This window comes from Podarcis vaucheri (assembly GCF_965113315.1).
Source record: "Podarcis vaucheri genome assembly, chromosome: 12".
Classification (NCBI taxonomy): domain Eukaryota; kingdom Metazoa; phylum Chordata; class Lepidosauria; order Squamata; family Lacertidae; genus Podarcis; species Podarcis vaucheri.
This window is the reverse complement of record NC_138750.1, coordinates 29,807,582-29,830,541: the sequence shown is the minus strand read 5'-3', so window position 1 is coordinate 29,830,541 and position 22,960 is coordinate 29,807,582. Positions and strand designations below refer to the sequence as shown.

The window sequence follows — 22,960 nt, the reverse complement described above, 5'->3', positions numbered from 1 at the left end:
GAATACTTTTCCCCCTCGCTGTACTTGACTGTCTTCCTAGACCCCACTCTATCTGTCACAACGGTGGGTAGTTCACTAGTTAGAACAGTCCCCCCCCCCCAAAAAAAAGCTGGTTGTTGGTTATGCTGTAAGCTAGTCATGGCACATACTGTGAAAAACTGTAGCAAGCCAATTATAATATCAACCTGATGGTTGCGTGATTAACCTCCAATGAGAGCCAGTGTGGTGTAGTGGTTAAGAGTCACGTAATCTGGGAAACTGGGTTCGTGTCTCCGCTCCTCCACATGCAGCTGCTGGGTGACCTTGAGCCAGTCACACTTCTGTGAAGTCTCTCAGCCCCACTCACCTCACAGAGTGTTTGTTGTGGGGGAGGAAGGGAAAGGAGAGTGTTAGCCGCTTTGAGACTCCTGAAGGGGAGTGAAAGGCGGGATATCAAATCCAAACTCTTCTTCTTCTTCTTCTTCTACTTGCAATGCAATACACTCGCAGTGAAAATATGTTCACAGTTGAGCTTATGTATGTAAGAAGCACATATCTACTACTTGGAGTAGATATGAAGGTTTTGAAAATGTACAAAATTTGTTTGACTTTTTTTGCTAAGTGATGTCAACAGACTTCACCTTCATTTATATAGTTGTGTGTTGCTGTAAACATACTGTCTTTTAAAATATTGCAATGGCAATACCTTCCTGCCGGTGGCTCTTAGTTTTCATTTATTGGTGGTACATTTAAAAAATGTTATTACTTCCTCTCTGTAGGCTATATCATACCTTTCACCAGAAGATATTATGAAAAGAGAAACGGAAGAAACTTTGGAACAAGTGCAACAGGCTCTTCATACTTTAAGAAGTTTTAAGGATAACTTTTTTAGCCAAAGGGAAAAAATTGCAACCTATTTCGCTAATAGTGAAGAGGTTAAACCATGGGATTTTCATCCAAATATGGTCTTCCTTAGGTTCCATGTGTTTCTAAACCGCTTGGAAAAAATAGAGGTATTTCTTACCAACTACTATCATATCTACCAATATTACAGTTAAGAGTAAACTACATAGGAAAACCTACTGCTTCTTCTTTTAAGTGAAGATGTTCCTTTACACATGTTGGTAGTGCCATATATAGAGAAATTAATGATTAGCTTTTAGTTTAGGATAGAATCAGTCTTCCCTGAAAGCTTTTTCAGTTGGAACTTCACATTAAACTGATGGCAGAAAAGCAGTGTGCTCTTTGCAGTAATACAAATAATTGTTGTTTGCCCTGTTTATGTATACTTAGAAATGTATCTCACTGAATTAAATAGGGCTTACTCTGGTTAGGTGTGTATAAGATCTAGGCTTATTAAACTGAGGCTGCAGCCCTGCACACCAGGGGTGAAGCACCTCATGCCTGGGGGCCGAGGTCTGTCTGGCACTCAGGATTCTTCCCATGACACACATCTTACCAGTCCTACTCTTAGACCCTCCAGAGCTGCTTTCAGGTGGCTGGAATGTATCCTTGAACTTTTATGCTGTCGTTGGCTTGCCCAGGTGGAGGATTTAAAGGTGTGCATGTGTAGAAAACTGACCTTTGCGTGCCTGGAATGTAAGGTGTTGTACAATTACATCTGCTCCTCTACCCAATTTTGCCCCAACCACTTTGGTTCCCCCTTGCCTACCTCCCACCACCACCCCTGGAATCTTGAGAATGACTGTCTGGGCGAAGAAGGCTCTCGCCCCATGTTTACCAGAGAGTAAGTCCAACTAAAATCAATGAGACTTACTTCTGATTAGACAGGAATAGAATTGCAGTGTGAACATAGATATGATGAATGTAATGTTCATAATTTATGTGGCCCAGGGAGATGCACTAAGCCAATGGCAAAGAAAGACACGAAATGGGTACCAAAGGTGACGTAGAAGGTCGCTTTTGTTCTTAAAAACCCCAAACCCTGATGCATTTAGAGTTACAAAGCCCTTCCTCAATGCTTTTCCTCCCTCCCTTCAGTGCATTCTCTCTCTCTCTCTGCAAACTTATTGATGCTTCATATTTAAACATGTTCACAGAGCAATCCTATGCGCCATTTACATGGAGAAAGGAGTAGGGATGCCACTGCTATATTGATAGAAAGACCCCCATATTCTAACGCAGAAGGGGAGGAGGAAAACACACAACCAGGAAGTCCAACCCCTCCCCCCCCCCCAATAAATCACCTCTGCCAAACATTCTCCAAGAGTTTCTTTTTGGATAAACATCTTTGCGAAAGAAACCTCTGGTTTCTAGCTATGGGGATCTCCCCCCCCCCCACTTCAGTTGGTAGTAGCAAACATATATATTACAGTATATATACAGTAAGTATAATTATATATATGCGTGCATATGTATATATACGTGTGTGTGTGTGTATGTGCATATGTATATATGTGTGTATATATGTATGTGCTTATGTATATATATGTGTGTGTGTGTATATATATATGCAACATTCTTTTCATTCTAAGTTAAATGTGGAATGCAAGGTTGTAGAGCAACACACAAACACACAAAATCAATTTTTCACTGTGGCAGGAATTGTGGTTAATTATAACGTTTATTGTTTTAGGATATTTTTGTTACTATGCTTGAGTTCGAGAAGCTGGAGAAACTGGAGTTTGGTGGAATCAAGGGGAAAATTTTGAATGACCAAATCTGCAAGTTGAATGAAGAATTCATGAAGTCTTGCAACATTTTTAAAGAGCAGACATATGATCCCTTAGATTACAACAATGTGGTAATATAGCATTTTTCATATTTGCGTTTGGGTGTTGTTTCTAATCCTAAAGAAATTGTAAGACTATACAGTGGCAACGCATGTGCATCATGGTAAGCCCATAAGCCATTTCTTATCTTGCACGAGTGAATCGTACCTGGTTTGCTCCTCCCTACTAGCATTCAGAGGTGACATCCCATGATCCCTGACTTAGAGTTACATCCTGTTGTAATCATTGTTTCACAAGCCATGATAGGTCTAGGTTTGTTTCTGTCTCACCAATCATTGAGGTTTGGAGCAAAACTGACCACAATCCCTCCAAAATGCTAAGCCAAGGATCGCATTTTGTTTGCTCCTAGCTCTGTTAAGGAGCAAACTTGGTGCAATTTGCATCCATGTTATATACCGTATTTTTCGCCCCATAAGACGCACCGGCCCATAGGACGCACCTAGTTTTTTTGGGGGAAATAAAGGGGGGGAAATTCATTTCCCCCCCAGGTGCGCTGCGCTAATCCCGAAGCTTGGGGCGTGCGGAGCTCAGCACGCCCCAAGCTTCTGGGTGCCGGCAAGGTCTCTGCTAGCCGTGGGAGAGCCGCGCGGCTCTCCCAGGGCTAGCGGACCACTGCGCTAATCCAGAAGCTTGGGGCATGCGGAGCTCAGCGCGCCCCAAGCTTCTGGGTGCCGGCAAGCAGTCCGCTAGCCCTGGGAGAGCCCCACAGCTCTCCCAGGGCTAGCGGACCGCTGCGCTAATCCAGAAGCTTGGGGCGTGCGGAGCTCAGCGCGCCCCAAGCTTCTGGGTGCAGGCAAGCTCTCCGCTAGCCGTGGGAGAGCTGGGTCTCCCACAGCTAGCGGGTAGCTTCCTGAAGCCTGGAGAGCGAGAGGGGTCGGTGCATACCGACCCCCCTCGCTCTCCAGGCTTCAGCGAAAGCCTGCATTCGCCCCATAAGACGCACACACATTTCCCCTTCATTTTTGGAGGGGAAAAAGTGCGTCTTATAGGGCGAAAAATACGGTAGCTTGCCACAAGGATGGGGAACCTCAGTGCTGTGAGCCAAATGTAGCCCCTCATGGCTCTCTGGCCCTTGAGACTCTCCTCAGGCCCTGAGCCATGGTGCTCCCCTTAACAGCCCTTATTTGCACTATCTGTCTTGGCCTGGCTGGAATGTGTCCTTGAATTCTGATGCTTCTTGCTTGCCTGGATGGAGAGGTAAATTTTGCATTTGTTTCTCTGACCACTTTTGCCTCTGGAACCATCTATCATGGGTATATGACCCACAGAAGGAAATACAGTAGTACCTCGGGTTACATACACTTCAGGTTACATACGCTTCAGGTTACAGACTCTGCTAACCCAGAAATAGTGCTTCAGGATGAGAACAGAAATTGTGCTCCGGCGGCGCGGCAGCAGCAGGAGGCCCCATTAGCTAAAGTGGTGCTTCAGGTTAAGAACAGTTTCAGGTTAAGTACAGACCTCCGAAACGAATTAAGTACTTAACCCGAGGTACCACTGTAAAGGCTCTTGGGAGAAAGGTTCCCCACCTCTTTCTTACTGTGACGTGCAAACTTAGTGTCTGGAAGGGAAGCACAACGTAGAGAAGAAATTAACAAATTTAAAGCCTGATCTAAGAATGTTCACAGTGAGAATAAATTGTTCAGACTTGAGGCATGTATTCAATTAAGCTTGAGACTCTTAATCTTGGGGTTTTATGTTCAAGCCCCGTATTGGGCAAAAGATTCCTGTATTGCAGGGGGTTGGACTAAATGACCCTTGTGGTCTTTTCCAACTCTACAACTCTATGATTCCATAAAAGTTTTCAGTAACTTTACGCGGCTTCTTCAAGTGTGTGTTCTTGGTAATTCGAATGTCAGTTTTGACGATAGGGTACCAAGTTTAAGCTCCTTATCCATATTTCATATTTTGAAATTTTTACTCTGCCCTCTATTAATGAATGTTTGAAATAGGTTTTGCATTGTACTTGAGCAATACCTGTTGATTTTATTTCACTGAATACTGTTTAAAATTAATATATGTTTCTTTGGAAAACATCAAACACATTCATGTGTTTTATGCTGCTCAGGACTGATGTGCAATACAGAAAGTTTTCAAACAATTCTAGTTTGGAGCTGGTTTACTTTTTAGCTTAATAGTTGCTCAAGCATATTATACAAGTGTGAAGGTGGCTGCAGATAAAAGAAACCTTATTTTTCTGTGCAGCTTTGATATTGACAAAATGAAAGAGTAAAGCTAGGAACTAACCAGTTATTCTTTTCTTGTCATCACTATACATTTGTTTTCATTCACATTATCAGGAACTGTTTATCTTTGGGTTTTGGAGTGAATAAACTAGGAAAAAGTGGAATAAGAATATTTCTTTCCTTGACAAGGGAAATGTTGTTGTTTCAAGTTGGGTTTGGGGCAGGAGAAAAGCATTCAGATATGTCGTTTATCACACCTGCATTTTGAAGTGGTGCTGTTTGAGGCGGGAGCCGTATGGATTTTTTTGAAGATGATTGCTTAAGTCATCTGATATTGTGGTGGTTCTCTCAGCAATTAAATCCATGGCAAACTAGCTACAGGTTTCAGGCAGAGAATCAAACCTAAATAGCTTGATCCTATGTACATAGTGTTACGAGTTTGGCAAGGTGGGGGTGGGAAGTGGAGTAGTCCGCATGCCAGTAACCTTCTAATCTAAGTAAGGATTCAAATTCCTGGAATAGCCAGGCTAGCTTCCTGAAAACACAACAAGCCAGACCATGGCTTATTCCCAGCAGTCTCATGGGAGTTGCCCCCAATTTCAGCAGCATGCACTATGGTTTGATGGTATGTATGAACCAAGATATGTTTAAGGAAATAGCAATTCCAACCTACATTTTTGATTTGGTCTGTTGTCCTAGATAACTCAGTTTTCAACAAAGAGTTGTGATCTGTGCTCCATGCCCTTCTCGTATGTGTGGAGTGTTTCAGGTGCAGCTATTTGGGTGCACTTGTGCATAGAGTTAGGCAACTAGCTCTAACTGAAGTAAAGGAGACTTGAACAGCCTTTGAGCCGGATTGCAGGCTCAGTCACTTGGAGACCAAACTAAACAATAGTTAACAATATTGCAGTGAAATATTTCATTGCATTACATTCTGTAATCACACAGAAATTATTGTTGTGATCAAAAGCACTTGGTTGCTGCTGCTGCTTTACAAAAAGCATATAGAATACAGAGGTTTTTTTAAAGTTACTGTTTATGTAGCAAAGTCTATATACAGTAAATAAAACTGTGCTAAATGGCACCTAAGAGTTTGAGTCATTGCTTACTCTGTTGACGCAAACGGTAGTGTATTTGAATAGCAGGTATTGTTGGTTAGTACAGCACGATAAAGTAACAAAAAAAGAGAACTGTAAGGCTTGTTAAAACTTGCTAGAATACTAACTTGAGATAAGACAGGTGGGGACCGTTGTTAGTTGACACCAATCCAGATTAATCTGATTGGACACTGTCTAGCAAATGTTAAATCCCATAAAGTCCCATTGGACATGGTCCTGGCCTTATTAATTATGAAGTATTTAAGATTATGAGCTTTTCATTTGTGCTCTTTGGAGTGTTGATTGTACTTCTGCAAATGGACCTAGTAAACAACTTTATCCGGCCTTTATCTGGAATTCACTACAGCTGTCATCCTATCCATGTTTGTTGGGGGATAATAAGACTAGCTGGTGGGGCTAGGATTTGGCTGTATGACAGGATAATTTACTTCAAGGATCTTCAGACAATGATTTTAAATCAGTTCAGTGGTAAAACAAATATACTTCACTTCACATTTCATAGATATTAACTTCATCTTTGGCTCGAGTGGTCTCCATAAATAAGCAGGTCCAATTTTGTTGCTTATGTCCTACATCTTACAATACATTTTTAAAAAGATTTCCTTAAAAATCTAACTGGTTGTAAATTTGTATTCCACAGGAATTTGAAGAAGACTATGTGGATTTTAAACACAAGACTCTGGAGTTTGAAAGACGCCTTGGATCAATTTTTTGTGTGGGATTCCTTGATTGTTCAGGTTTGGAATCAGCACTTAAGGTCAGTTATGAAGGGCTTAACAATGAAAATGTTGCTTCAATCTGTTGCCGCTATTTAGAGCCATTACAGTAATTGCAATATCAGTTTGTGGGTGGAATGTGCAAGTTACTACAAAGGGTATAAAAATTCAGTGGAAAACTACCAGTATTTTAATACAGGGTGGGCAGTGCAATCTTTTATAGGTCTACTCAGACATAAGCCCTGCTGAATTCACTGGGACTAACTCACAGGTAAGTGGGTTTAGGATTAGAGCCTCAATGTGTGGTAACTTTGCATGCATTTCGGCCCTTTATGAATTGTCATAAAGCGTATTTGTGAATATGTCAGTAGATACGCTTAATACTGACTGGGATTGAAAGAGTTGCTTTAGGAGAATCTTGTGTAATGTACATTGGGACTTTTTTACCTTTCGCTTTTGAACCTTATGAAACAGCTTTTTAATTTCACTTGACTATGCTGAGGTTTACCATTGCAGGGGTGTAGGAGGCAGCTGTTTGAGGAACCCAAATTTAAGTATTCACACCTGCTCTTGAGATTTAGGCAATACATCAACAATAATAAATTCAACTCACACGAGTTGAACTGAGAACTGAGATAATTTAGTAGCTCCCGTTTGATGCTTGGCATCTTGCATAATTTGGTCATCAGGCACTGCCAGACACTTTGTACTCTTCAAAAGAAAAGTAACCTTTTCTGGTATTGATTTTATATGTCAGAATTTTTTAAAGGCAAGCATGCACTATGTTTAGCTTATTTAGTCTACGGCTATAAGAAGAATAGTATTTGCAAACAGCATATTTAATGTTAACGTTAAGGCAGAAATTTGGTGTGGTCAGAATATAGAGTTACTGCCTGTATTTAAATGCAACATAAGAAGGCAATTCTTGGAATACAGTGGTACCTCGCAAGACAAATGCCTCGCAAGACGAAAAACTCGCAAGACGAAAGAGTTTTTTGTTTTTTGAGTTGCTTTGCAAGACGAATTTCCCTATGGTCTTGCTTCGCAAGACGAAAACGTCTTGTGAGTTTGTTTCCTTTCTCTTAAAACCATTAACACCGTTAAAACCGTGCTTCGCAAGATGAAAAAATCGCAAGACGAAAAAACCGCAAGACGAAAAAACTCGCAGAACGAATTAATTTCGTCTTGCGAGGCACCACTGTGTGTGTGTGTGTGTGTGTGTGTGTGTGTGTGTGTATATATATATATGCTTTCGTAGATTTTCACGGGTACAGGAATGCAGGTTTTGGTGTCTTCGGGTGTCTTCCCGTGTAAGAGTCGGGGTGTCTGTGCGACGTTTCGACGAGGTCTCACTCGTCATCTTCAGGCTGGTGCTTTCGGCTTCTTGTTACTGGAACAGAGCAGAGTCTGGTGTTTGAGTTCCTATAAATACTGTTGAGGGGTGTGGTGTATAGCCTCCAACGTTCTGGGCAGAGAGGAAGTTCCTAGATTAGTGTGCCTTTTCTTCTTTTGTTCCTTAATTACTGGATGGATGGATTACAGGGGATGCTGCACCCCCCTGCAATCCCTACACAGATCTGGCTGGCACAAGGCACAAAACCACAGCTCGCCCCTATACACGAAGCCAAGCCAGAGCACAACTAAATGCAGCACAGCCATCTTCTCAGAAAAACTCTTCACAAGCTCAAGAGGTCAAGACACGAAAGCTTTAGCAACTAATCTACACTTAATGACCCACCCAGTGGTATTCAGAATATCACTCATGAAATCACCCAAGATATCCCTCAAGTAATTAAGGAACAAAAGAAGAAAAGGCACACTAATCTAGGAACTTCCTCTCTGCCCAGAACGTTGGAGGCTATACACCACACCCCTCAACAGTATTTATAGGAACTCAAACACCAGACTCTGCTCTGTTCCAGTAACAAGAAGCCGAAAGCACCAGCCTGAAGATGACGAGTGAGACCTCGTCGAAACGTCACACAGACACCCCGACTCTTACACGGGAAGACACCCGAAGACACCAAAACCTGCATTCCTGTACCCGTGAAAATCTACGAAAGCATATATATATATATATATATATATATATATATATATATATATATATAATATCTGCCTCCCTATGTCACTAAAACATGCTTTCACTTGGAAAAACTGTTATGTATAATTGTAATTACCGAACTTTTGTGTATAAGACAAGTTTATTTTCTTTAAAAATTTTGCTAAAAAGTGGGGGTCGTCTTATACATGGGTAGTGCATAGGGTGGACATTTGATTGGCAGCTGCTGTGGCTGTCAGCGGCTATTGGGCATGTTATTTGTTGCTGCGTCAATGGCTGGTGTTGATTGGTTGATGCTGTGGCAATTGGGCAGGTGATTGGCAGCTTTTCCCTGTGAGGGGACAGTTGGGAGGTGGATTTTGCGATGCGTGTGGGTGGGTGATTTTCAGCAATTCCCCCTAAAAAAAGTTCAACAACCCTGATTAACCCCCCCCCCCACCGCCAAAAGCTCAACAACTCTGTGCCATCTCCTCCCATTATCTTAAATCCGAGATCCCCCCAAAAAGGGACATCTTATATGTGGGGGTGTCTAATACACGGGAAACTAAGGTATTTTGTATAGTGGTACCTCGGGTTACATACGCTTCAGGTTACAGACTCCGCTAACCCAGAAATATTGCTTCAGGTTAAGCACTTTGCTTCAGGATGAGAACAGAAATCGTGCTCCGGCGGCGCGCCAGCAGCAGGAGGTCCCATTAGCTAAAGTGGAGCTTCAGGTTAAGAACAGACCTCTGGAACGAATTAAGTACTTAACCCGAGGTACCACTGTAATTTTTAGTAGCAGCTGCACTCAGTTAATATTCACATTGTGCCAGCTGGAGTAAAACTTTCTAGATAATAAACTATAGTTTGTTATGCCAGTAACAGGCATCGGACCAAAATAGCTCTCCCTCTTCTTTACCTCTTGCATGCTACCTTGGTGCTTTCATCAACCACAGTATCACATTACATCTGAAATGAAGAACTTTTGTTTGAATGTTACTTTGTTAATGAGGTCCTGATTAGTAAACCACAGTTCTCTGTTTTGGATATACTGAGGAACTGTCTTAAGGGGACCAGAATAAAAGTGCAAAAGTTGATGTGCACGGGGCGGGGGCGGCAAGGGGGCAGGACAAGGTGGGAGCTTGAATGTCCAGTGTTTGCTTCTAGCTTAAGCAAGGAATGTGACCTCTCAAGCTGCCCATTGTGTGTAGTTTCACTTCTGCCACTTCTAAATTTCTGTGCTTGGTTAGTCTGGACATAGAATGAAATTCTGTATAAACTCTGCATTTATTTATTTTTAAGTACCAAACTAACCCATATTTCCAGAAACATCAACACAATTCTGAATCTGTACAAATTAACCAAATTGCATATATCCCCTTTTCTTGGATTGCTGATAACAGGTATTGTTTTTTGCTGACCAACTTATTATCTCTGGTTAAATAGGAAAAGGCAATTAAAGCAATAATCAGATCTTTAGCACTTTTGTGATATGCAGATTTTGCTCCAAATTTTCTTTAATTCTTGTAGAATATTCTATTTTGGTTTATTATAATGCCTCTTTCTGCATTGAGAAAATTGGATTTGTGTAACTGGGAAATCTGACGCTGTCTTTTATTTATATAGCTTCTAGTGATTTTGGGATATTTTCTGGAGAAGCCTGTTATTGCAGACGTTTTTAGCAAAAATTACAAAATTTTACTACGGATGTTTGATGAAGAGTTAGATAATTGCAAACACTTCTATGATGAGCACATTAAGCAGGTACATGACACCATAAGTGCAAAATGTTCCATGTTCAATTCACACAATCGCTTTATTCAGAATAACTTATCTGTTGTTTTTTTAACCACCACAGGTGGAAGTGGGGAATGAAATAATAAATAAAAACATGCCATTTACATCAGGAAACCTTAAATGGTCCCAAGAAATTAAAGCTCGCATACAGTCATTCTGGTCAAAATTATCATTTGTTTCATATCCGTAAGTATATCTCTTTGGGATTGGAAATTGTTCATGAAAAATAGTCAGACTATCGCTTGATTGCTTTCAAGTTTCCTGCTTCCATATCAAATAGTTTCCTAGAATGAATACATGATCACATAAATTTACAGCACAATCCTGTATGTGTCTCACTCCATATATGCTGGCAACCTTAGTCCATATTTGTACACTTTATTTTCTATATGGGGCAGCCATTCCCAGCTTGTTTCTGGCCTTGGCCTTCCGTCTAGTTGCCTTTTCCTAACACATCATAGACAGAACTGTTGAGAGAAGCCCTTGACCTAGCAAACAGGCCGAGGGAGGCTGTCCCCACCAGCTATCACTTGTTTACATGTGTTGCTTTGTTCACAAGATGCACGTTGTTGGTGCATATTGGTGCATTGTTTGGACAGCCAGCAGGCACTAGGCAAAGAAATGAGGGAGAAGTGATGAGATGTTTGAAGGCACACACCTTTGTGTGTGCCACAAAGCGTAATCCACTAAGCTCACATGCTGGAGGGTGCTGTCCTATTGCCAGTTTTCAACTGCAGGTCTGCTTTGTTTCAGTCAGCAAAATGTCTTAGCATACCTCAGGGTGCTTCCAGATGACCTGCTTTATTGAGCAGCTATCCTAACTTGTTTTCGAAAGATTAGGTGATGTTGGCTATTCATTCTGAGTTGTTTGCGGGGGAGGTTTGATGATGTGTCAAAGCAAGTGTTATCCCACATTTGACAGTGCATCTTCTCATCATTTCCCTCATGCTAGAAGTCTGATATTTTGAGGGAATATGATTGTTGCACAAGACCCTCACACTCTGCCTCATTCCATGGATGTGGCTACACATCCATTCATATTTCCACCACTTGTGGGCTTTCTAGTATATCTTTCTAGTATAAAACAATGTCTTCTTTTTTTAGAATCTTAGAAAGCACAGAGGGTGCTTTAATCTATCAGAAATACATAGAGATGCTGACCTTGCTTGACCAGAATGAAGATCAGATCTATTGTAACTGGAAATCCAAGGTGGATGAAGTTTGCCAGTTCAATTTAGATCAACCCCTAATTAAGCGCAGTGATAAAGATGGTCTCCTTAGTGTGAATTTTGATCCTAAGGTACAGTGCAAGCACTTTTGTTGTCTCTGTAAATGAATCTACTAAGTATCTTAACACAATAAACAATGGGGAAAACTCAGTAAGAATGCATGTGAATAACAGGGCACATTGACTCAAGAAGTAAGTTCCATTGAACTCTCAGGTAAGTGTGCCTGTGATTGCAGCCTGAGTCCTTCGTAATAATTGAATTTGTTATTAGGAAAAAAGTACATGGATCCTACGTTTAATGCTGAGTTGATGGTTTTTTATTTAAATTATGAGCCTTGGGGTCCCTCTACAATTCTGATTCATCCCTGGGTGGGTTCGAACCACTAACCTCCTAGATAACAGGCAGATGCACTGACCTATTGCACCATGGGGCTTCTGCACATGACTTAACAGCAGGGTTTATTTCAAGCATGGGAAACTTTGGTCCTCCAGATGTTACTGAACTACCACTCCCTTCATTCATGGTGACTGGCAATGCCTACAAGTTCCAATGGAATTGTAGTTCAGCAACATTTGATGGGCTTGAAGTTCCCCATTTGTCATCTACAGTGGTACCTTGGTTCTCAAACTCAATCCGTTCTGGAAGTCCGTTCAACTTCCAAAATGTTCGAAAACCAAGGCGTGGCTTCTGATTGGCTGATTGGCCCCGGAAACAATGCCAACAGCCAAAACGGACGTTCGGCTTCTGAAAAACGTTTGTAAACCAGAACACTTACTTCCAGGTTTGCGGCGTTTGGGAGCCGATTTGTTCATCAGCTAACCTGTTTGGGAACCAAGATACCACTGTATTTGGTTACATTGTAATCAAGGATTCCCCCCCCCCCTCAAAAGTGCTTCCTTCTGTGAAACTAGAACCTTGGAAAGTGTCGCTCCTTAACTACCCTATGAAAGATTATATTGTGTATTGTTCTTTGCAGCTGGTGGCTATTTTAAGAGATGTGAAATATCTCTTGTTTTTGGATCGATCCGATATTCCACATTCAGCCCTGGAGTTATACAAGAAAAGGGGGACATTTGCTAAGGTATGTGTTTTTAAGAATCTTCAGTTTTGCCTGCATGTGTATTCTGCAGATTCTCCTTAGTACAGATGACATTTTCTTCCTCACAATTGAATGTAAACTGAAAAGCCTGGACAATTCAACCTTAAACACTCCAGAGGGCCTTCTCAACAAAGGCATTCTGGTTATGGAAGTCTAGCTGGAGCCTCCATTCTATGGATCTAGTTAGTCAGGTGGTTGACCCACATGTCTAAGTGACCCATGATTTGGGGACATTTGGATTTGAGCTAATTGTTAGGTTGGGGGTCATAGTGTTTTCATGGTAGAGATTTGAACATTCTGTTGTTTTCTACACAAACAGTATATAGGGAACCTTGAACTCGTGGTCCAGTGGTATAACAAGGTTAAACAGACTGTTTTGGAAGTAGAATACCCTCTCATCGAAAGTGAGCTGAGGAACATTGATGATCAGCTAATGGAAGCAGAAGAAATATTCACATGGCAGGAAGAGAACTGCTGGGAGTACATTGAGTTTGTGAAAGCTATGGTTCATGACTTAGAGCAGAGACTTCAAAGGTCAAAGGACAATATTAAGGCCATTCAGGAAATTATGAAGCATTGGATGGAGCATCCCCTCTTTTCTAGAAAGGACAATAGAAAAGATGCTTTGTTGAACTTGGAAGACAAAGAAGATAGACTTACTAAGAGATTCATGCTATTCCAAGAAGATGGCTGCAGGATTCACAGGCTTACAGAGGTAATATCTGGAACAAGTCACCATGATATGAGACGAGTATGAAATTTGATATATGCAACATGCACTCACATATTTTCAACCCACTGCAAAATACATATTCAAGTACGGATGTTAACTGATAGTAATAAAATGGTGGTTTGATATTTCAGGTCCTTTAACATGCACACTATTATCAGATTCATTTATAAACCCATTTTGGTGCTAATTTTCTACACATAGCTTTAGTTCCCATGTGGATCTGATAGTTACCTAGTTATGTTTTTTTTTTTTTTTAATGAAATTTGTCTCAGCAGTAGAATTGAAAGTGCCTGTTTTGGGATGTGTGTTTTTAGGAAAACTCCATGCTCTTTAAAGCAGACCTGGATTCAGATTACTGGAAAATTTACCTGGAGTTCATTGATGACATCATAATTGATGGCCTTTTTAATGCCATAATGCACAATTTAAATTTCTTCTTGGAAAACACAGAGAAAACATTGAAGCCAGCTCCATTATTCCAGCTTCAAATGATCCTAAGTATCCCAGAAATTGAATTCAAACCTTCACTGGACAAGGAAGCTGCTGATGGCTTTTATGATCTAATAGATGAACTTTTAAGCAACGTTTTCAAAATATCTGCCCAAGTGAAGAGAGTGGCAAAACATCTGGGAATACAACATTACCAGGTAATGGTAATTACTAATCCCCCCCTAAAAAAAAAATTGGAAGGAAGATACAATGCACTGATTAAAACAATATATGTGTTGTTCACATATAGAGGAACAGTAGTACAGTCATTGAAATAACTCCCCTCCGCTTTATTTTTTTGGCTTTAGAATGACATGGACAGCATCCCAGAGCTGTCTGAGACCAGGCAAAGAGTTATGGAGAGAGTGGCAGATGTTATAACCAAAACTGTGGACTTCAAAAACTCTCTTGAAACTTACGCATATCTATGGGTGGATGACCGATCAGAATTTATGAAACAATTTCTGTTCTACAGTCGCGTGTTGAATCCCGAAGAAACAGAAACCCGTGCTGACATTGGCATCCCTGATCAATGCCCAATAACTGAGCAATTCAAAGAGCAGGCAAGGAAGTGGAATACCTGCATGTATTTATATATTCAGAGTCCCTTTCAGCTTGAAAAGAGAGAGTTTAAATCTTTTATCCTTGTTATACATGCTTATCTGTTGTAGATTGACATCTATGAGAATCTTTACATTCAAATGAGAAAATTTGAAGACTTCAGGATATTTGAAGGCTGGCTTAAACTGGACATGAAACCTTTCAAAATTAGTTTGCTAAATATTATTAAGAAGTGGAGCTGGATGTTCAAGGAATACCTTTTAAGATTTGTCATTGACAGGTACGAATTGTATTTTTTGGGTAAAATAATAGTTATGATTTATTGATCTATTCTTCTCTTTTATTCAAAAGTGACAAGTTGAGACCTTTGAAAATTCACAAGGGAGCAGTAGAAATGAGGTCAGAGGAACAGCACTCACCCCAAACCCACTTTTCCCGTGATAGGAATAGAGGAAGTTGCCTTATATTGAGTTAGACAAGTAGTCCATTTAACTCAGTACCGTGTACACTGGCTGGCAGTAATTCTGCAGGATTTTTTCCTAGCCCAGCCTAGGAGCAGATACTGAGAAGGATGAAAGAAGCAAAAGAGACCTATTCCTCTGCTCCTTTCCATTGCTTTTCAGTAAGCTTAACCTACCTGTTTCCAAGAAAATTTGAAATCATAGTCTAAACAGCAGCAGTCCAATGGTTATCATTCTCAGTGCTCATTCACTGTGTACATATAGCAGAAAAAGATTCTAGTATTGAAAATCCGTTGGTTTTTTTTCATAGCCTTGCTGATCTAGAAGAATTCATTAAAATGACTGATGTTGGGCTCCAAAAAGAGCTAAAGGAAGGAGATTATGATGGACTCATTGATGTTATGGTTCACCTCCTGGCTGTGAGAAACAGACAGGCAGCTACTGATGAGCTTTTTGAGCCTTTAAAAGATACAATTATGCTATTGGAAAGCTACGGACAGAAGATGCCAGATCATGTTTATGTTCAAGTAGAGGTACTGTACATTCAGGAATGTAATATTCCATCATTCTATCTGTCTGTGAAGATCATCGCTGAACAACCATCTCTCATTTCCAGAAAAGAAATAATTATAATGAAGCTTTCTCTTCACACCACATTGCTCCCTCCAGTATTAAGAGGTCAAGGATGTGTTATACATGTGTGTACACATACATACACATGATTTTTTTCCTGTACACTAAAGGTTATTAAAATGAATGGAAACTGCATGACAGCTCTTTTGTTTCTCGTTCATTTCGGTAGGGTTTGGTATGGAGAACTTCATGGCAGACACTGTCTATTCTTCCTCCCAAGTTTTTGCATTATTTTTTTTTGCATTGTGTAAATAAGTGTGGTGACAAGAATGAAAAACAAAAGTGAAGCCGTTGAACTTAAATTAGGCTACTGTGTACTAATGTATACAGGGGGAGTCTTTTAAAAGAGGCACCGTGGAACATGTGTACTCTGTATCCACAGGGCCTCTTTTAAAGGACTCACCCTGTATCTGATTCCAACAACAAGGTTAGAAGCTTTTGGGGTTTTTGTAGCTAAATTCTGGTTCAGACAACTTGGCGACCTAAAGAGAGCTGGTTCAGATGCCGAAACGGGTGACATGTATCTGAAAGAAAGTTGGAATTGATCACTGAAATATATGAAAAGAATGAAATATACTGGTCAAGAGTTAAAGAACTATATAACTAGTTATTTTGGGAACACAGTGACTCTGGATTTCTGTTTTCTCAGTCAACAGCTCTAGGATTTTACATCAGTGACTTATGAGACTTCTAAAGAATATAGTGTTTGGGTCTTTCCCTTTTCCTACGGCTACAGAGATAAGTTGACATTTTTGGCAAAAACCACACATCTTTGCCACTTATGCATTGAAAAGTGTCACAAACTGGTTTTCACTTGTGTTGAAAAGTTGAGAGTAGCATTAATTGTAGTTGAATTTGAGCCAGGCAGTTTTATATATATATATACCCACCATCCTAAATAGTTGTGGGGAAGTATCCTAGCTCTTCCAGAGTGACTCATGAAAGAACAGCTCCTACAGTTTGCAGAATGTGCCTGACAAAACTGTCCTGCAGTATGAAGTATCCAGAAACTCTCACGACATCAATTTGTCTTTGTTCTTCAGGAACTGCCTGAAAGATGGAATGCCACCAAAAAACTCGCAGTGTCTATAAAGCATGAAGTGGCCCCTCTCCTGACTTCTGAGGTTACCCTTTTCAGAAAGAAATGTGCTGCTTTTGATGTAAGCTAAAAGGATGTGTGTGTGTTTTAGAATTTTTGTGTGTGTGTGTGTGTATACACATGGTGTTTTTATGAGGACAAGATTGTTCACAAAATTTATTGCCTGCGTTTCTTTCATCAGGGGAAGCAGATAGGATTCAGAGAGAGATTTAGAGTGTATGCTCCCTTTCGCTTTGATGCCCAGAGCCCATATGCTCTTCTTGATAAGGTAATGGAGAAATCTCAGAGGTGCATGTTATGCTGGTAATCGTTCATTATAAAACAGAGATCTCTATTTACATATTGTACAATTTGTATTTGACATGTTTTTGTGTGCGTGAAGCTTGACATTTAAGTGCTGAATTTAATGTGCACACTTGTTTTCTTTTAGAGCAGCCTTAACATTTTAGAAAACAGTACATGCACATTTTAAAAATGCTCACAGATTTTGAAAAATAGCTCAGTAACATTTGTGTCAAATGAAATGTTGTTCTCCTCCACTTCATATTTGTATGCAGTTCACAGACGATAGCTGCAGTCCTGAACTATTAAAAAGAACAAAAGTTTTCTATGTCCAGGTGGATGAAGAAAGCATGCCATGAATTGATGCCTCAGAAGGGCTTGGGCAAAGCTGTGGTGGGTGGGTTTGTGCTTCCTGTCTTTGGAACAAAGAGTTTGTAACCAATTTATATTTAAGTGATCAACATAATAAAATAAAAATAGGCATTTTTTTTTTAAATAGTACTGCTATAAGCCTACCTGCTATTGAATATAGTGCATGTATGCTCAAATCTTTGGTGTTTGTATGTGCCATTGTATGGATGTAAATGTACAAATCTTGAGGAGGAGAGGTTCAGGTGATAGAAATCAGTGCTACTGAAGTGAGTGTGATTTATGCTAGCTGAAGTATTGGTCCATGTCTGTCTTTTGGAATATCAAAAATGAAAATAAAACATGCACTATTCCTACAAAAAGTATTGTAAAATCCACCTTTTGTCTGTTGTCCTGATTGGATTTTAACCAAACTTAACTTGTGTGTTACATCTCTAAGGCAAATCAGGAACTGGAAGGACTGGAAGAAGAAATGTTACACATCCAGGAATCTGCCAGTCTTTTTGAAGTGGTCATTCCCGATTACAAACAAGTGAAACAATGTCGGAAGGAAATAAAGTTGCTGAAGGGAGTGTGGGATATTAACATTTATGTCACAGTAAGCGTTTTTTGTTTGTTTGTTTCAGAAGAGCATCGCGCCACTGGCAGTTGTGTGGAACTGAATTTTTTTGGAAAGAGTGGCAGTGTTGTCATGGCTTTTGAAAAGTAAAAAAATGTTCTTCCCTCAAAGTAATTCTAAGACCTTAAAAAAAAGAATCAGCACTATTTATTTTTATTTGATTTTTAGAAGACATCTGAAGGCTTTAGGGAAGTTTCTAATGTTTGATTCTATTTTTTAATATTCGGTTGGGAGCCGCCCAGAGTGGCTGGGGAAACCCAGCCAGATGGGAGTGGTATTACTACTGCTGCTACTACTACTACTTATTTTATTATAATGCAAGGCTACAAGAGTTCAGCTGTGGACTCAAACCTATGGAATCAAAATGGAAGAGATGAGGAAATGAGAGAGAAAACCCTCCGCAACAAATCAGAAAGAGAATGAGGGAGCACCGGCCTGACATTTTGGTGGCTAGTACAGTACATGAATTGCTATGCCTTGCCACATACTTACTTAGCAGAATTTATATACCACCTCATTGCACTAAAACCACTAAGAAATATTAAAATTATAAACAAAAGGAGTTAAAAACAAATGCTTAAAGAAAATTAAAATTAACAGTTAAAAAAATATGTACAGTGGTACCTCGGGTTACAGGTGCTTCAGGATACATGCGCTTCAGGTTACAGACTCTGCTAACCCAGAAATAGTAGCTCGGGTTAAGAATTTTGCTTCAGGGTGAGAACAAAAATCAAGTGGCGGCATCACGGCGGCAGTGGGAGGCCCCATTAGCTAAAGTGGTACCTCAGGTTAGGAACAGTTTCAGGTTAAGAACGGACTTCTGGAACAAATTAAATTCTTAACCCAAGGTACCATTGTACTTGCAATTCTATATTACAAAATTGGTTACTGTTTTCTGCAGCAGAACAATGCACGTATTTTTGTAAACTAAGAAATCTTAATTTTTTAAAAAGAATATTGAAGGGAGAAATAACATTTACTTCAATTTTTTTAAAAAAAAAATACAAAGGAGAAGATTTTTAGGCTAACCCTTTCCTTGATGGGTTTTTGTGTTTATTTCTTAGTTAGACAGAAGTCATTCGAACATGCAATGCCTTAAAATAGTCCAGCAAATGTAAACTCGGCGCAAAACTTGTACCAGTGTGAATGAATCTCAAAGGACAAGAGGGAAGTTGGTGCACTTTTTATAGGTCTGAAGTTTGAACAACCTCAGAATGCACATGAAGGAACACTTCTCTGAAAACATTCCCATTCTATTGATTTTGGGGGTTGTTTTAAACAAACTTTTAGTCGCTTTGTACGTTACCATGATATGTATATGAGGAAGACAATAAATAAATAATAGCTGCCACATTGAAGGTTTATTATTTATAAAAAATATTTATATACTGCTTGCCATGGGTGAAGAAATCAGTGGTTTACAACTTCTGTACATACTATCATACAATATAAGTCATATGGAAATGTTAAAATCAGCAAACTGTTGTGGAAAGATGCATTCCTAATTGCCTGAATAAACCCTATTGGGGAAGAGATGTTTTCAGCATGCATTTAAAAGTTGAAATGGAATGCGCCTGCTGAATCTCACATTGACCGAGTTTTCCACAAGACTGGGTCAATGACGCTAAAGGCTCAATTTCTTGTCGCAGTCTCGTGAGCCTTTCCAACTAGGGGAATGGCTGGCGAAGTGCCTACAATTCAAAGTGTTGGTGCTGACCTTTAAAGCCCTAAACGGCCTCGGTTCAGTATACCTGAAGGAGCATCTCCACCCCCATCATTCTACCCAGACACTGAGGTCCAGCACCGAGGGCCTTCTGGCGGTTCCTTCACTGCAAGAAGCCAAGTTACAGGGAACCAGGCAGAGGGCCTTCTCGGTAGTGGCACCCGCCCTGTGGAATGCCCTCCCACCAGCTATCAAAGAGAACTACCAGACTTTTAGAAGACATCTGAAGGCAGCCCTGTTTAGGGAAGCTTTTAATGTTTCATGGATTACTGTATTTTAATATTTTGTTGGAAGCGCCCAGAGTGGGGTATAAATGGGTCGGGCATAAGTAATAAATTTATTATTATTATTATTATTATTATTATTATTATTATTATTATTTATTTATTATTATTATTATTTACTTTGCCTCTGCCTATTCACAGAACAGAGTCAAGTAGAATTAAGCAGGGATGGGCAGTACTGTCTGGGAAACAGGCCAGAATTTGCAGCTGCATCTTTATCTGCCCCACATCTGGCAAGTGTGGCTTGGGGTATGGGAGCAGCATTGCGAGCCAAATTAGGCTGGCAGGCTAGAGGTTCTCTAGTGCTGTTGTAGGGCTAAGTTAGGTGACTTGTGTGACTGAAGTCCTCCTGGATTGGTGGTTGCATTAACTCCTGGTCATCTACCTTCATGGTGCTGCAATGCCGGAGGGATCAAACCAGCACTTCCTTCTACCTGCAAGCTCTCTTGGTGATAGCAGGGGTAAAACACTTGAGCAGTGCCACTAGTTACCCTAATTCATTACCCTGCACACATTCCTCTGGCTTGTTTCGCTAGTTTCTGTGTTGATGGCGGTATACACCTTAAAAGTAACGCACTTAACAAAAACAGCAACCTGTAATCTGCCCTACCTCAACTATCATTTTGTTTCCTTGCAGAAACTTGTCTCTACCAAATGTCATTGACATTTCTCTCTGTTTCTCCTGTTTCAGAGCAGCATTAATGATTGGACAAAAAGCCATTGGAAAGAAATCAGTATGGAGCAGATGGATACAGAACTCAGAAGATTTGCCAAAGCAAGTCCCATAGCTTCTCATATTTCCACCATTTCTTTGGCTTCTTTAGCTTCCCTTTCCCCCCTGCCCAATGCAGTGTTTGTTCTTTTCCCAAAGTATCAATTCTTTCAACCTTCACACTCTTTTTCGACTCAAGCTTAGGTCTCTGATGCATGGAAAGTATAAAATGATGCTGTCGCTTTTATTTTTCCTGACACAACATATCACGTTAGATCTACACAGAGAACTAGCATATAGCAAGATGCTAGAAGCAGATAGAATTTGCATTATTTCTCTCTTTGTTGTTGTTTAGTCGTTTAGTCGTGTCCGACTCTTCGTGACCCCATGGACCAGAGCACGCCAGGCACTTCTGTCCTCCACTGCCTCCCGCAGTTTGATCAAACTCATGCTAGTAGCTTCAAGAACACCATCCAACCATCTCATTCTCTGTCGTCCCCTTCTCCTTGTGACCTCCATCTTTCCCAACATCAGGGTCTTTTCCAGGGAGTCTTCTCATGAGGTGGGCAAAGTATTGGAGCCTCAGCTTCACGATCTGTCCTTCCAGTGAGCACTCAGGGCTGATTTCCTTCAGAATGGATAGGTTTGATCTTCTTGCAGTCCATGGGACTCTCAAGAGTCTCCTCCAGCACCATAATTCAAAAGCATCAATTCTTCGGCGATCAGCCTTCTTTATGGTCCAGCTCTCACTTCCATACATCACTACTGGGAAAACCATGGCTTTTACTATACGGACCTTTGTTGGCAAGGTGATGTCTCTACTTTTTAAGATGTTGTCTAGGTTTGCCATCGCCTTTCTCCCAAGGAGCAGGCGTCTTTTAATTTCGTGACTGCTGTCACCATCTGCACTGATCATGGAGCCCAAGAAAGTAAAATCTCTCACTGCCTCCATTTCTTCCCCATCTATTTGCCAGGAGGTGATGGGCCCAGTGGCCATGATCTTCGTTTTTTTGATGTTGAGCTTCAGACCATATTTTGCGCTCTCCTCTTTCACCCTCATTAAAAGGTTCTTTAATTCCTCTTCACTTTCTGCCATCAAGGTTGTGTCATCTGCATATCTGAGGTTGTTGATATTTCTTCCGGCAATCTTAATTCCGGCTTGGGATTCATCCAGCCCAGCCTTTCGCATGATGAATTCTGCATATAAGTTAAATAAGCAGGGAGACAATATACAGCCTTGCCGTACTCCTTTCCCAATTTCTCTCTAGGTGGTGTTTAAAAGTAAAAACCCAATTCCGGCAACATGATTACAACAATAGCAATAAAAGCATATGTCATAAATAAATCTGCTAAGTCTTTATGGTGCCACAACACTTTTTTGCTGCTTTTAATATTTTACCAGTGATATTAAATAATGATGCCAAGTGCTGTGTGACCCAGTGTTGTGATGCAACATTGTCATAACATTGTTGCGATGCTTTTCCTTAGGAGATGTGGTCGTTGGATAAAGAAGTCCGCTCCTGGAATGTGTATATGAATCTGGAGTTAACTATAAAGAACCTGTTGACATCACTGAGGATTGTAAGCGAGTTGCAGAATCCAGCAATGAGAGACAGACACTGGTATCAGCTGATGGATGCAATAGGTGTAAGTATCGTTTTTTAAAATTCCTTTGCAAAGATCTCTTGGCTCTTGTGTCATAAATATTGCTTCACTCATCCTCCCACCACTCAGTTGTGGCGTGGGAGGTGGCAAGCTTTTCATTGCCTTACACACTGTGGTGGCACAACTGCCCACTGGGATGGGGCCGGGGCAGCACAGGGTTGGGGTAGCAGTGGGTTGCCAGTAGTGACAGGCACAGTTCCGCATGCACTTAGACACTGACAACCTGGTGCTTCACCTGCCCTTGACCCGCATTGCACTCCCTTGCCCCAACCTGGTGCACGCAGCATCACTTCAGCCAGGTAGACAGCACAGTGGTGATTCCCATGATTTCTATGTCTGCACTTATGATTCTCCGAAACAGTTCATAAAACTCCAATGCAGCCAGCTCACGGACTTTGTATAGCAGCTT

General features: G+C 40.6%; 1 protein-coding gene across 4 annotated transcripts in view; it reads left to right on the top strand.

The window, feature by feature from the left end:
- DNAH11 (dynein axonemal heavy chain 11) overlaps positions 1–22,960 on the top strand; it is a 147,605-nt gene that overhangs the window by 14,023 nt on the left and 110,622 nt on the right. For 3 of the 4 annotated variants that reach the window (XM_082193867.1, XM_082193866.1, XM_082193869.1), the window contains 17 exons: positions 759–992; positions 2,576–2,743; positions 6,677–6,793; positions 10,423–10,560; positions 10,655–10,779; positions 11,698–11,893; positions 12,799–12,903; positions 13,241–13,636; positions 13,969–14,301; positions 14,452–14,706; positions 14,815–14,984; positions 15,476–15,698; positions 16,842–16,958; positions 17,079–17,165; positions 17,988–18,146; positions 20,866–20,949; positions 22,375–22,533. In XM_082193867.1, coding sequence (XP_082049993.1) covers positions 759–992; positions 2,576–2,743; positions 6,677–6,793; positions 10,423–10,560; positions 10,655–10,779; positions 11,698–11,893; positions 12,799–12,903; positions 13,241–13,636; positions 13,969–14,301; positions 14,452–14,706; positions 14,815–14,984; positions 15,476–15,698; positions 16,842–16,958; positions 17,079–17,165; positions 17,988–18,146; positions 20,866–20,949; positions 22,375–22,533 — 3,066 coding nt within the window. The remainder of the gene's footprint in view (positions 1–758; positions 993–2,575; positions 2,744–6,676; positions 6,794–10,422; positions 10,561–10,654; positions 10,780–11,697; positions 11,894–12,798; positions 12,904–13,240; positions 13,637–13,968; positions 14,302–14,451; positions 14,707–14,814; positions 14,985–15,475; positions 15,699–16,841; positions 16,959–17,078; positions 17,166–17,987; positions 18,147–20,865; positions 20,950–22,374; positions 22,534–22,960) is intronic. The other variant, XM_082193868.1, reaches the window with a different exon arrangement.